We start from the raw sequence: 15,151 nt of genomic DNA on the forward strand, positions 1-15,151 counted from the left end.
CTCAGAAATCCGCCTGCCTCTGCCTCTCGAGTGCTGGGACTAAAGGTGTGCGCCACCACGCCCGGCTAAAAGTAATTTTTAAGTACTAATTTTGAACATCTCAGAGCCAGGCAATACCTAATCAGCTTATTAGCGTTGTTGTAGTGAAGATCCCTGCCGTGGCCTGTGGTGCCAACAGTGGCCTGGGTCGGTTTCCAGGGATCTGAAGGCTACTTTTACTAGAAATGCTTTCTTGCTGTGAAGCGGAAGAGACAAACAGACTTGGCCTCTCTCTCTAAGTATCAGCTCTGTCTCTTTCATTGCCTTTGCCTTTAGGTCGGATTCTCTTCAGCTTTAGACCCGTTGATCCCTGAGCAGTGTCCTGTCTGGAACCTGACCTAGACTTGCCCAGTAAGTGTCTGCTCTCTTTGGCCTTCAAGGCTAAAGGCACTTACCAGCCACATGGCCGGACCTCCAGGCCATCAGAGGATTGGAAGGTGGCATCCCTCCTGACTGGAGCTCCTCCACCTAACCAAGAAAGAGCATGAATAACCTCCCCGTTTCCTGCCTGCCTGCCACTCCTGAGGCCTGCGTCTGGGACTACTGATCCATAGGCCCAGCTCTTCAACCGTCCTGGACACTGGAAGCAAGTTTTCTTCATGTCTTCAGAAGAAGAAGAAGAAGAAGAAAACCATAGTTCTCACCTCTAGGAGAGTAAATGATAGTTTATTCTACAGCTGAATTTGAGTGAGGGAGTGTGGCTGGAGGAACATGGGGCTAGGTTACCTCAGGTTCCAGGTCCCCAATGGAAGCAGATTTGTGACATTTATAGTGACATGTCAAAGAAAGTCAAATCCAGGCAAGTTTAAAATGCATGGGTGGGAACATCAGAGAGGCAGTTACAGAAGGGGGAGGCCCTAGATGCTATCTGATGCCATTCTTGCCTTGTGGGTTTGTGGAAGTTGGTGTTCTGAGTTAATAAATACCCAAGGTTTTTATCAATTAGTCGCAGGATGTCAGTCTGATACAGAGCTGGGCAAAGGTCACTGTTTAAGCGGCTAAAGATTCCATCTCTCACCAGGCAGTGGTGGCGCACGCCTTTAATCCCAGCACTCAGGAGGCAGAGGCAGGCGGATTTCTGAGATCGAGGACAGCCAGGTCTACAGAGTAATTGAGAAACCCTGTCTCAAAAACAAAACAAAACAAAACAATCCCATCTCTCCACCTTGCTGCAGTCCTTCCAACTCCTCCCCTCTCCCTGCAAACCAGCAAGGTCTTTCAGTGTGCCTGTATGTATTGGAACTCACTATGCAGACAAGACCCAGACTCACAGATATCCGCTTGCCTCGGCTTTCTGAGTTCTGGAACTAAAGATATGTGCTACCACTTTTTTTCCCCTCCAAATTTTATGTGTATGGGTGTTTTGCCTGCTTGTATGGACATGCACCACGTATGTGCCGTGCCTGAGGAGGCCAGCAGGAGGCATCAGATCTCCTGGACCTAATGTGCTATGTACTGCTGTGCCATCAGGTGCTGGAAATCAAGCCAAAGTCCACAGGAAGCGCAGCCAGTGCTATACAGCTGCAACCACAGCAGTTCTAATCAGTTAGCCAGTCTTTGCAGACACAGTTTCTTTCCCAGAATTCTCGCTCATATCCTGGACAACTGTCCCGTGGACATTCTCCTCTGTGGGATGAACGTTTATACCTGGGCTGGTGAGTCTCTAAACTGACTTCTCCGGAGACAAATTCTAAACAAGCTTATGCTTCAGACACCGTAGAGCAGTGGAAATGCTCTTTCTCACAGGCTGACCTGAGAAGATGAGACCTGACAGAGAAGGAGAGCCAGCCATGGGGTATTAGGAAGAAGGGACTTCTGGGGGAAAACATCTCCAATTCACAGCTCCTAAAATGAATCAGGCTTGGAATGTCCTGGGAAAGCCATCTCTCCAGCCCTTAGCTGAGCACTTAATAGACTGAGTCCTTATGACCTTTTTCAGATTGCCTCATTGTTATTTTGCCTTCCTCCTCTAAACGACTTCCTAAACCTGATCTGAACAAGGACACCAACAGACATGCTAATGTGGATGAAGGAGCGCTCAAGAGACCTCAACCCTAGACAAAGAACAGTAAGGATGCAGAGAGCAGAGAAACAGTCTTACCCCGGGTAGAGCGCAGCTGGTTATCCAGTCCCAAATGGTCAGCCTTGAAGACATACACACAAGTAATGTGTATAGACTGAGTGGGTTATATTTATGTATTTAGGAATATCTGTTACATACATAACAAGAATTACAGGAAAACACAGCCATGAATTTGAAAGAGAGCAAGGGGAGGGTATGTGGGGGAATTTGGAGAGAGGAAACAAAAAGGAGAAATGATGTAATTGTATTGTAATCTCAAAAAATGTGAAAAAATAACCCAATGCTAGTATTTTATGTTATTAATACTTCCTGAACAAAGGACTTCTCTAGTTAACGGGGGGGGGGGGGGCAGATACCATGGAAAACCCCTTCATTCTTGTCATCTTCCTCAAATAGACCAGCTGACTTTTTTTTTTTTAATTTATTTATTATATGTAAGTACACTGTAGCTGTCTTCAGACACTCCAGAAGAGGGCGCCAGATCTCGTTGCGGATGGTTGTGAGCCACCATGTGGTTGCTGGGATTTGAACTCTGGACCTTCGGAAGAGCAGTCGGGTGCTCTTACCCACTGAGCCATCTCACCAGCCCGACTTTTTTGTTGATAGATGATAATATTCTAGCTAAGGTCGGATCGTGAACAAGGCCTTGGGTTCCATATGTAATACTGGTAAAAGGGAGGTGGTGGTGGGGGTTGAATTTCCTGATTTAGGCTGAAAGGATGACATCTGCCTGTAATGGAAGCCAGCCATGTCTCAAACAACAGAGAAACTGAAATAGGTCTATGCCTCTTGCTGCATAGCTATTGGCCCCAGCAGCCCCTAGATCCATTCCCTTTCTTCAGTTACCCTGTCATTCCCTCAGGAAGCACCCTGCAGGTCCTACACTCCAACCACTAAGAGGGTGACATTTCTCCTCATCACCAGAACAGATGTGCGTGAAAAGTGTACAGATGTGTCTAAGTGCACATTAATAGGTCTACATACATGAGCACTAGGGAAATTTCTGGAACAATCCTGTCAAGAGAGTTGGCTCAGTGGTTAAAAGCTCTTGTTCTTACAGAGGACCCAAGCTGGATGCCTAGAACTTGCATGACAGTTCACAGTTGGCTGTATCTCCAGGGTCTACACTCCACTCCACAGACTTCATGCCCCCAGGAGGGAGGGGTCAAAAGCTCCGCATCTAGATGGACCCAGAAGAGTCGGTGGCAGAGGGGTTCCAGCCAAGTCTACCATAGTGGTCACATCCAGTCTCCCAAAACTGCCTTGCTCCCTCCATCTGTGTCTAGCATACACTGCATGAGTATTCACAGAGAATGGAGCCCCCTGCTGACCTCCAGAGAGAACTTCAGAGATGTCAGTGGGAAACCCAAGGATTCCTCCAAGCCCATGTCAGCTGTCACTGGCTGAGGATACAACTTGGGGACAGGGTTGAGCATGGAAGATTACATTTTAAAGTAACAAGATACTTGACAGGTCGAGCATGGTGACTTACACCTTTAATCTCAGCACTCAAAAGGAGGCAGGTGCATCTCTGTGAGTTCAAGGCCAGCCTGGTCTACACAGCAAGTTCTAGGTCAACCAAGGCTAGTGAAACCTTGTCTCAAAAACAAACAAACAAACAAACAAACACCCAACCAACCAACCAAAACAGTAACAAATGCCAGGCATGGATTTGCAGGCCTTTAATCCAGCACTTAAGAGGTAGAGGCAGGTGGATCTCTGAGTCTGAGGCCTGCTTGGTCTACAGGACAAGTTTCAGGACAGCCAGGGCCACACAGAAAAAGCATGTCTCAAAAAAAAAAAAAAAAAAGGAAAAACAGCAACAACAACAACAAAAGCACAGGAGTGACTGTGACTGAAACTGCCTTGTCACCAGCTTGTCTGGGTCAGTCCACGCAGAGGGTGAGTTCACCTGTGAAGAGACACAGCCTAAAGAGTGGGCTTCGTCTCGGACTGTCCTGAAAATGTCCTGGAGGTCATTCATGTTTCTCTAGGAGCTTGCCTGGCCTCTTTACTGGTCCTGCTCTATGTTTAGGGATAAATATTCCCACACCCTTACCCCTGTCCATGACATTTAGTCACTCACATACACAGGGCTGCAGCCCAGGATCCAGCCGGCAGCTGTGTAACAGGTTATACAGTATTTAGGTCTGTGCAGTAACACCCTATAATGTTGCCATAGCAACTATATAAAAGGAAAAAGCAATCAACCCAGTAACCTGTTGCTCAGATGGCGCCGCCCCCCCCCTTTTACTTTATGTGTGTGTGTGTGCTTTGTCTGTAACGTATGCCTGTGTTGTACATGTATGTCTGCTGCCTGGGGAGGCCAGGTTACACGTGCCCAGAGCCAAAGTTATGGATGGCTGTGAACCTGTATGTGAGTGCGGGAATTGAACTCAGACCTCTCTAAGGTCATCCAGGCTCTAACCATTGCACCAACTCTCCAGCCCCTGACACCTCCTATTCTCTCTTTTTTATTTTGTTTTGTTTTTTCGAGACAGGGTTTTTCTGTGTAGCCTTGGCTGTCCTGGAACTCACTTTGTAGACCAGGCTGGCCTTGAACTCAGAAATCCACCTGCCTCTGCCCCCCAAGTGCTGGGATTAAAGGCGTGGGCCACCACGCCTGCTACACCTCCTATTCTCAAGCACCATGTGACGGTAGAAACTGGACAGGGTTGCAGGTGCAGCTTGCCTGTTGCCTCAGTATGCTGAAGGCCCTGGGCTTCCCAGCAGGGAAAGAATCAGGTTGGGGCTGAGAGGGACAGACATGAATCAAAACAGGAGATACTGGTTTTTAAAACTGAAAAGAAATTGCAGGGTGGTAGTGGTGCACGCTTAAATCCCAGCACTCCAGAGCCAGGCAGATCTCTGTAAGTTCCAGGACAGCAAGAACTACATAGGAGACCCTGTCTCAAAATAAATAAATAAATAAAACAAAATAAATAATAATAATAATAAATTAAAAGTAAAACTAGAAATTAAAAAGGAGCGGGCTGGGGTGTGTTTCAGTAAAGTGTTTCCCCAGCATCCATAAAGCCCTGAGTACCTCAGTACCACATAAACTGAGTGTAATAACACACGCCTGTAAGCTCGGTATCTGAAGATGGACCTAAGAGGAACGCAAGCTGGAGCCCAGTCTAGGAGACATAAACTTGTCTCAGAAGAGGAAAGAGAAGTTACTGCCTGAGAACACTTAACAGCAGCATCTGACCATGCCTTGTGTCTGGGATATAAAAATGCCTCTCATATCTCAGTAAGAGGAAGATAACCTAATTCTAAAAATTATAGTTCATTTGAGACCGAGCCATGCTAAGTAGCACAAAATAGTCTCAGACTCATGCTACACACCAGTCCAGACTTGAACTCATGAGCCTCCCCTTGCTTCAATCTGAGTACCGGGATTATAAGCATATGTCACCAGTCCCAACTACAGTTTTTTTAAAATGGGCAAAAATATAAAGAAAAAAAATCACTGGACCTCCTGACTAATCTTTAGGGACAGGCAGACTGAGGGACAGGCAGACTGAGGGACAGGCAGAGGGACTGAGGTCCTTGAACACTCACAGGCTGAGGGGCACCGGGCTTGCGGTTTCACCTCAGCGCTCAGCTCCACATCTCATCTGCTTCCTCAGCACAATGGGCAAATTCGGTATTAAATAAAGAGTTGGGACTAATGTGCGAAGGGATGCCTCAATGCCAGACATCCTCGTCTTCCTTGCCAAACGACGGGTTGAGACTCGGAACAAGGACAGTGTGGACTGGGTGAGAAACTCAGGCACTTGGCAAGCATGGAGCGGCAGAAATAAATGTGCTCAGAGCAGGACTCTGGAGCCAGAGAGCCTGAAGCCACTGCAAACTGCAGGGCAGAGGCCGGCAGAGGAGAGGGTGGGAACCGGAAAGCCAGAGCAAGACTGACTGATCGCATCAGAACAGGAAAACAGAAACTGCTCAAGGCATCCCCAGTGGCAACCCCCAGGCTGCTGGCTTCTACAGCCCCAGCACCTGCAGTGTGGCAGCTGGAGTCCTACCTTAGAGACGGTCTAGGCCTGACAAGCCTCTGAAGAACAGAGACTTGGTAGGGAGAGGCCGGCAGTAGCTGGAATTAGCTGAGTGTAGGTAGACTGTATATAGGGCCCCAAAGTATTGGTGGTGGCCTGGGGTTGCTGAACACCCCAGGGGGTTTAACACCATAACCTTGAGCTCCAAAAGGACCAAGGGCAGCCTGGCCTCCAGGGGGAGTTCAGAAATGACTTCATACTCCCCAGAGCATCACCACCTCCCATTTTGCACACACTGCTTATAACCCAGGCCTGAGACAGTCATCGGGGTCTCAGGATCAGGAGAAGCTGGGTATTTTCAGATACACAGCATGGTTCTGACTTCATGTAGACAGCCACAGCCTGCAACCTAGTATCAGCGGCAAAGCAAAAAGGCTCATCGAGCCAACAGATGGGGTCAGACACTGTCACACATCTAAAGATACCAGTACTTCAAAGGAAATGAGAGGGTGGAAAGTTTGAGGCCAGTTTTTTGTCTCAAAACAAGAAAAGACAGCCTCAGAGGTAGCTCAGCAGTAAAGAGCACTTGCTTCTCTAGAGGAGGCCCCGGGTTCGCACCCCACTCACAGGTGCCTCACATCTGTCAGTCAAGTCTCCTGGCATCCAAGGGCTGGCATGGTACACATACACAGTACACATACATGCAAGCAAACATGAAAACAAGTAAAATCTTAAAAGACAAACAACCCCCTACACACATATACACACATACACAAACCAACCAAAACCAGTAGATGAATGTTGTGGGGCTAAGACCTCTTCATGTGGGAAGGAATGGAGGGTGTGTCAGACATTCTTGAATAAAACCATTTTTTTGTCTAGTTGGGTTTTTGTTGTTTGAGGGGTTAAGACAGAGCTCACATAGCCCAGGCTATCCTTAAACTTGCTAGGTAAGCTGAGAATGAATTCCTGGTCCTCCCACATGCTGAGATTACAAGTTTGTGCCGCCACACCTGGCTACAACTATGCAACTCAGGCTTTCCTCAAGTGCTGCCATCAGTGTGTCCCACCACACCCCATGTGGCTTATTTTAGCAGCGTTTGGACATCACTCTACTCCTTGTCTTCATGAGTTCCCCAGATGCCCGTGGCAGAACCCAGCACCCTGGACCTCACCCAGAGGGTCCAGACTCCCTGCCTCACCTGGCTCCTGTTACCTCCTTGGAAACAGACAGCAGTCAAGTCGATGTATTGAATGTGACATTGTCACCTACAGCTTTGACCTTAAGGCTTTCTTGTGTGTTTGTCCACGATACAAGGATACTTCACAGAGTAAAAATGGCTGCTGTTAGTTTTACCTCTGGGAAGACGTACTCTCGATTGAAAAGCCTCTGTAGATGTGCCTCACTGTAGGCCGAGTGTTGGGTATCCCACCCCTGGGCTGGTGGTCCTGGGTGCCATCAGAAAGCAAGCCGAGCAGGCCAGTAAACCATGTTCTCCCATGGTCTTTGCTTCCGTTTCTGCCGGCTGGCTCCTGCCAGCTTAACAACGAACTAAACTTCTTTCCCATGATGCTTTTGGTCATGGTGGTGTTCTAGTTTTTTGTTTTAGTTGAGACAGGGTTTCTCTGTATGTTTCTGGCTATCCTGGAACTCACTCCATAAACCAGGCTGGCCTTGAACTCAAGAGATTCTCCTGCCTCTGGTTGGGATCAAAGGTGTGCACCTTCACCTTAACTCCTATCTTACTTAGGTCACTTGGGTCCTATGTTATCCCAGCAAGGAAAACATTAAGACACACTTCAGTGCCCTCTAAGAGAACCAGGGTTCAGACACCTGTATTCCAGTATTCAAACAGCGCCCAGAGAACTTCAGTTTATGACATCTTTGAACTTCTGATGCTCCTGCTGAGATCAGACGTGAGCCACCGAACCATGGCACCCTCACTCTTTAGTCTCCTTGAGAGGGCTGCCCCTGTCAACAGGACAGGGAAAAGCTGGCTCGCTTCCTGTCTTCAGCGCTCTGCCTCTAAGGCTAACACTCTGGGGGAGGTAGTTTAGGTGCTGGTCACAGTCTGGGCTACAGACTCAGTGGGAGAAACAACCACCAAGCTAATTCTCTCAAACCCTCCCCCTACCACAAACACGCACAAAGCAAAACCGAGAACTGGGCTGGGCTATTCCTCAGTGCTAGAGTGCCTGTCACGCAGATGCAAGCCCGAGTTCCACTGCACTCCCAAGAGAGTAGCTGTACAACACAAAGTGGACTCAGTGGGGGAAAACCACTCAACTTTGGGCGAGTGGGAGGTAAGGCTGGATATAAGCTGCTGGAGAACAGAAATGAATGTAATTAAACAACAACAAAGAGCAAGGTATTTGGGCTGGTTCGGTGGAGCATGCCTTTGATCCCTGAACTCTGGAGGCAGAAGTCGGCAGACCTCTAAATCCAAGGCCAGCCTGGTCTACACAGTAAGCTCTAACTAGGCCTGTCTGGGCTACACAGAGACCCTATCTTTAGAACAATAAAAAAAGTAGTGATTTGTTAAGCCACAGATAAACCCTAATAGTATAAGAAGCCAGACATAAAAGATGGGCGGTGGTGGCGCACGCCTTTAATCCCAGCATTTGGGAGGCAGAGGCAGGCGGATTCCTGAGTTTGAGGCCAGCCTGGTCTAGAGAGTGAGTTCCAGGACAGCCAGGGCTACGCAGAGAAACCGTCTTGAAAAACCAACAACAAAAAAGCCAGACAGAAGAGATCACATTGTATGGTTTTCATTTATTTAAAACACCCAGAAACGGGATATCAGCAGGGGTTACCAGGGCTGGAGAATAAGGTCTTGTCAGCCAAAGGTAAAAACTCATTTAACTAAAAAAAATTTTTTTGGGTTTTTGTTTTTTGTTTTTTGTTTTTTCGAGACAGGGTTTCTCTGTGTAGCCCTGTCTGTCCTGGAACTCACTCTGTAGCCCAGGCTGGCCTTGAACTCAGAAATCCACCTGCCTCTGCCTCCCAAGTGCTGGGATTAAAGGCGTGCGCCACCACTGCCCGGCTAAAACAATTTTTACATGTGTATGAGTGCTTTGCCTTTGTATTGTCTAACCACCTGGATGCCCAGTGCCTGAAGCTAGAAAGCATTAGACTCCCCCACAGTTATCTAGCGACAATTGTAAGCCTGATTGTGAGCCTCCATGTAAGTGCTGAGAATCAAGCCTGGGCCCTCTGGCCCCCCTTATTAAAAGAGCACATTCCAGGATAGCCAGGGCTATACAGAGAAACCCTGTCTCGAAAAACCAATTCCTGGAGAGGAAGGCAGTTTACCCAGCACTTGGGAGACAGAGGCAGATGGGTCTCTCTAAATTCAAGACCAGCCTGGTCTACATAATCAATTCCAGGACAGCCAGGGTCTAAGAGAGACTCTGTCTCTGTCTCAAAACAACAACAAAAACCCATCCAAACAATTACTGGCTTTGTGCTTAGGAAAGTCCATGGTCACACCACCCAGAATAGACCCAGTTTCGAACCTAAGCAGGGTTGGGTCAAGTGAGTGCTTGGCCGGGAAGACAAGGAACTCTAGTGGCTCTACAGTGGTTGTCGCTCTCCAGAGCAGCTGGGTGTAGACTCACTTCCGACTGGTGCTTTATGAAATTTCCACAATGTAAGCAGCTTGACACATATTTATTATCTTACCATTCTAGAGGGTACAAGTACAAAGTGGGTTAACTGGGCTATCACTGTGGGGCTGCACCCGTCTGGGAAGAATCTGTCTTCTGCTTTTCCCGTCTCTCCAGGCCACCTGCACCCTGACACATAGGCCTCACTTCCAGCTTTCAGAGTCCTCTGCTCTCATTCGGGGTCGGCAAGGACCCCATGACTACAATGGCCCAAATAATCAAAGGCAATCAATCTCCCAGTCCTGAAATTTCTCAATTTTGTTCAGTGTCATGGTGCATGACTTTAGTCTCAACACTTGGGAGGCAGATCTCTTGTGAGTTTCAGGCCAGCCAGGGCTACATAGTGAGGACACCCCCCACCCCATCTCAAAAAAATTAAAACAAAACAAAACCTCAATGTCACGTCACCCTTTCCCTCTGCCACATAACTCAGCTCAGGATGTGGGTATCTTCAGGGATCACTATTCTGCCCCCTCCTTGGTGTTATCAGAGAAGGGGAGAACTCGCTTTAGATGAGCCGAGTGTGAGGGAACTGAGTGACACCTGGGTGTCTATCCCCCAACACCTGGGAACACTCAGACCACCTGACCAGATTTCACTCATCCCAAGACGCCAGGCGCCTCAGAAAGCCAGTTCCTCTGTAACAGTAACACCTTACCAAGGCCTGGAGGGTTTCTGCTGTCTCAGTGACGCACTGCATCAGATGTACTACTATTAATGGGCCTCTTGAAGTCAAGGCAACTGCAGTCTAGGCTGGCAGGAACCAATCTAATTGTTAGATGTGTTGGAGGTCTATGCATCAAATACCCGCCACCAAGCCTAGGAACTACTGAGCCTAGGAACTACTTCCCAAGTTCTCAGCCTGTAGCTTCTGGGGTACCTCCTGGAGACAGATGAGGTGAGCAGAGAAGCATGGTGGGGTGAAAACGTAGGCCCTGCCTGCCTCCCACAGCCCTCCACTGCACTCCAGATTCCTGGAAGGGCCAGACCCGCTGTTTCCTCGAGGCACCAGCCCCATGCCCGGGATGTGGGAGCCCAGGAAACGTACACTACAATGCCTGAAAGGCCAAGCAAGAAAAAACTTTATGCCAAAAACGGTCAGAGGACTTAGCTCCATGGGCCAGTTCTCTATTACTGTGACATCTCCAATAAGCCACTGCACTTTGCCCCTCTCTGTGTCACATGGTGGCTCAAGCAACCTTGAAGTGCTACCAAGTTTATATATACTTCACCTAAGAGCTACAGAGGCTACTGCAGGGGGGCGAGGGGTGGAAAAAAAATCAAGACTAGGGAAGAAGAGAATACATGTTTAAGAGAATCTCTCAATAGGATTTCAAGGTCTTCCCAATGTCCCAGCTACAAGGGAGCTGCCAGGACAGAGCATTTGAGGTCCTAAAAGTCAAAGATCAGCAGAACAGGGACTTGCAAGGGAGACTGGAGAAGAGAGTGATGGAGGGAATTTTACACAGCAAGTAAAAGTTGTCTAAGTAGGAAAGTCACAGGACATCTGATGGGCCCTACCTCTGCCTCCAAGGGTGGGAGAAAAAACTGAGGTGGTCCAAGACACCAGAGAGAAGTGAGGAAGTCTCTCAGGAGGAAACGCTCAGGGACCTACCAGGTGAAGCCAAAAGGAGCTATGGAGCAGCCCTGGCTCTTGGCCATAGCACAGTCAAGGCTTTTATTGGGAAACAATGGCTTTAAAGTGGCCTCCAACATCCTCACTGTCCAGGGCAGCTGGGGCTTCCTCTGCCAAGTTCAAGAAAGAAGGGGCTGCCGTGCCGCATGGGGCCCTTAGCGGGCTCACGTGTACAGCTCAAAATCAATGCGCTTGGAGTTGTAGAACTGGCCGCCCGGAGGGTCCAGCTTCCGACAATAAACACCGTCCGGGAAGTAACCTTCACTCACCCATGTCTGTAAGAACAGAGGACAGAACTCAGGCAAGCTGACAGAAGGTGGGCTGGACAGACGGGACAGATGCGGCGGGAGGCGGCTCACCTGCATCTGGGCACTGGTGAAGGGTCCGTACAGCTCGGCGTCCCCCGTGTTCTCCCACTTATACTCCCACATCACATCCATCAGGCCATCTCCTGCTGACTCTGCCTCTAACACAATGAACGATACTTGGGCCTCAAGCACTCAGTCTCCGGCCCACACTGCCCCTCCTGTGCCCTCCAAACTTACCCTCTCTTTGGGTAGGGGTTGGGGTTTCCAGTTCACCCTCTGCTACTTCCTCAGCAAACATGTCCAGGGAGGGTGGAGGTGTGGGGTCATGGGATCCCTGGGTCCGACACCCCAAACCCTTCAGTCGCATAGCCAACCGTTCCCTTGTTTCCTGGTACACACCAAGGTTGCCTCGAGCCACCATTTGGTCAGCTAACCCAGACAGCCGGTCTAGCCGCTGAGGGGAATTGGGCCGTCCGGTCCCCTTGCTGTTGCTCCCTTTGCCTCCTCCTCGGGCCCCCAGCCGCCTAAGGGCCCCAGCCACTGTCTCTCTTGGCAACAACAACTCCAAAAGTCCCTCCAGGAGTGCTTGGGCGCTCATTGGAGTCTGACCCAGGCTGTCTTCCTCCTCCGAGTCTGAAACCTGGTGCTTATCAGGGGGCCGTTCCTTGATCCTCACCTATAAGGGAAAGATAATTAGGATTTCTTGCAAATTTCCACCAGGGCCCAGGCCCTGCACCCGCACTCCCAGGCCTCAGCTAGGACAGTCCCTGGGCCACACCCAGTCAATGTTGTCCAGCCAGCTGTCTCGGATCTGGGCATCCTGGTTCAGGAAGTAGTTGCCGTCTGCATCAAAGTGGCCTTCCTCCATCTCTTCCTGCAGGTTGAAGGGTGTGATCCTTACACCGCCCTCACTAGGCAGAGTAGCTGCTTCCTGGCCTGCACAGAAGACATGGGGGGGGGGGGATGCTAGACACGCAAAAGGGAAGCAGGCACACCTCCCACCTCCATCCTGAAGGCTTGTCCCCCCAACTCAGTTAACGCTTTGGACATAGCTCACCTTCTACATCCTCTGAGGCCAGAATATCATATTTGCTGGACCCCTCATCATCATCATCCTCTTCATCACTGTCTAAAGAGTGCTTGCCTTTGAAGCGGCTCCCGGGACCACCTGCTGCCGCCGCAGGGTCCACCAGCTGTGAGGAGGCCGAAGCAAATGAGAAATCCAACCAACTGGGTAGTTCCCCAAATATTCCAGGATCTGTACACAAATCTTTCCAAACCCAGTGCGCCGGGGAAAACTAACACTTCCCTGGCTTCCCGGCTTTCCTCCCATCAGATTTCTCCTTCTCCTTTCCTCTCAGTCCTCCACGGAAATTCGGAATCTGGCCATCTAACCTTCTTTTTGGGCACACTGATTTCATCTTCATCATCCTCATCTCCAACACCCTGAAAAGTCACTTTCCTCTTTGGCATGATTGGCTGTGGATTTCCTCCAGCTGGACCTCGGAAAAAGATATGTAGTGAGGAAGTGAGGTAAGGAGAGAGGGCCGCGGGAGCGTGCAGGGACCACCAACATTTTTCCTGGTAAATGTTGAGAGAGGACAGATCGCTAAAGCATCTGGGAGAACTAGCAGGCACGACGTCGGGGGTTGGTTGGGCAATTCCGAGGCCCCGAGGAGAGGCGATGGGAAGGATCTCCGCCCCCGCGTGGACCCTGCGGGTATTCCCACCCGGGGATGGGGAGCCAGGTCACCACTCCCCTACCAGTCCGGAGCTACCGAGCTCAACCACCTCTCCCACCCGAGTGCTTGCAGAGGCCGGTCGGACCCAAGAGCTGGAGCTGCCTCGATCCCCGAATTCCACGTAGCGACCTGCTCGGCCATGTCCTTGGCGTACAAACTAAAGGCCAAGCAAACCCGCGGGGATTCAAACAATCTTACCCGCCGGTGCTCACCTAGGAACCCAGGGTCAGGCGGGGAAGAAAAGGAAAGATGCTTTCGCCGGTATTACATCCGGGGCACCGCCTTCATCACCCGGAAAGAAACTGTGGAGACCCGCATAGGACCCGGAAGTGGCTTCACTTCTATTCAAAAAAGGGCGGATGCATACCTTTAGCCAAGGCCGACTCGCGGCAGGAAGTGACGCAAATCGGCAAAGACTCGCGTGAACTATGTCCTTGCCTCACGGGACTTGAGGATGGCGGGAAATGTTTTTATTATTTCGGGAAATTGAAATAGGATTGATTGTCCGAGATTGACGACAGTCTGGGATACAACATGAGACCGTCTATTGTTTTTATTATATATATATATATATATATATTTTTTTTTTAATTTTTTTTTTTTGGTTTTTGTTTTTTGAGACAGGGTTTCTCTGTATAGCCCTGGCTGTCCTGGAGCTCACTTTGTAGACCAGGCTGGCCTCGAACTCAGAAATCCGCCTGCCTCTGCCTCCCGAGTGCTGGGATTAAAGGCATGCGCCACCACGGAGACCGTCTATTTTTAAAGAAAGTCTTGCTCTTCTCTCTGAGTCCTGCTTCTGATTATAAGCACTTGGGCACCTTCCAAACCAAGCCCTTTTTAAACCCAGGAGTCATTTGCACCATGTCTATTCTCCCACTTAATTCCTAGTTTCTGTAGAGGGACAACCAGCACAGGAGGTGCCACTGGCTTCCATCCGTGCCCTGTAACCAGGCAGAAGCCCATCAGTTACACGAGCCTACCTCATCCCTTAGCAAACTGCCAAAGGGTTGGGATTCAGCTCCTGCAAAGCTGGGGCCAGGGGAGATCTTCCCCAGTAGTGAGGTTTAGATCTGGAGCTCTGGGGAACAACTCAAACCTCAACGCCTCCACCCCCATCCCCACCCTGGGCTAGATAGCTCTGGTGATCCTACTAGAGCTGGAAGAGGGCAGCCAGATGGACTATGCCTTTCTCCTCCAGGGTTTTCTCCCATTGTGAATCATGAAACTTCACTTCTTCTATGGGTACAGAACACAAGTTCTAGACCAGGAGGGCATCTTGCTACAGACAGGACCCTGAAAAGACACCAGCTCTCAGCACTGCTGGTTCATCCGGAGGGGATTTTCTCTTCTACCTGGAGACCACACACCCCGATCCCCTTTCTGCTGAGAAGTGCCAAGTGGAGCTCTGCTTTACGGCCACAGAAGCCCACACCTTTATCATCCTGACCCGGAGTAGAGGGTGTGTGGCAAAGATCTAGCCACAGAAAACAAGAGCTGGGCAGTTTGGTTGTGTGCACCTGCTGGGATGAACCCCAGGCAGTTAGTCCACCCTAGAAGCCCAGGGAACTGCACCAAGCTGCTGACCAAGAACCCAGCCCAATCTAAAGATGGTGGTTTTGCACGCACTCTCAGGCCCCTCCTTCAGCTTCCAGGGAGCTGAAGCCATTGGAAAGGCGATC

The 15,151-nt window shown here is 49.8% G+C and overlaps 1 protein-coding gene across 2 annotated transcripts; it reads right to left on the reverse strand.

Annotated features, from left to right (window-relative positions):
* Positions 1–9,771: 9,771 nt before the first annotated feature.
* Positions 9,772–13,828, reverse strand: Cd2bp2 (CD2 cytoplasmic tail binding protein 2). Of its 2 annotated transcripts, none has more exons than XM_021168162.2 (7): positions 13,685–13,828; positions 13,126–13,226; positions 12,788–12,923; positions 12,509–12,666; positions 11,968–12,406; positions 11,782–11,888; positions 9,772–11,697 (listed from the first exon to the last, which is right to left on the reverse strand). In XM_021168162.2, the coding sequence occupies exons 2-7, from the start codon at positions 13,201–13,203 to the stop codon at positions 11,587–11,589; spliced, it is 1,029 nt and encodes a 342-aa protein (XP_021023821.1). In that variant the 5' UTR covers positions 13,204–13,226; positions 13,685–13,828; the 3' UTR covers positions 9,772–11,586. The 2 variants fall into 2 exon arrangements, with proteins under 2 accessions (XP_021023821.1, XP_021023822.1); XM_021168163.2 differs by having other exon boundaries at positions 13,671–13,769.
* Between the last annotated feature and the right edge of the window lie 1,323 nt (positions 13,829–15,151).

This window comes from Mus caroli, chromosome 7, assembly GCF_900094665.2.
Source record: "Mus caroli chromosome 7, CAROLI_EIJ_v1.1, whole genome shotgun sequence".
Lineage (NCBI taxonomy): Eukaryota > Metazoa > Chordata > Mammalia > Rodentia > Muridae > Mus > Mus caroli.

Coding starts and splice junctions, on each gene's coding strand:
- Cd2bp2 (XM_021168162.2), bottom strand. CDS start 13,203: ATGCCAAAGAGGAAAGTGACTTTTCAGGGTGTTGGAGATGAGGATGAT. Junction 11,889..11,967: donor AACCCCTACCCAAAGAGAGG/GTAAGTTTGGAG, acceptor TCATTGTGTTAG/AGGCAGAGTCAGCAGGAGAT. Junction 11,698..11,781: donor TCACCAGTGCCCAGATGCAG/GTGAGCCGCCTC, acceptor CTGTTCTTACAG/ACATGGGTGAGTGAAGGTTA.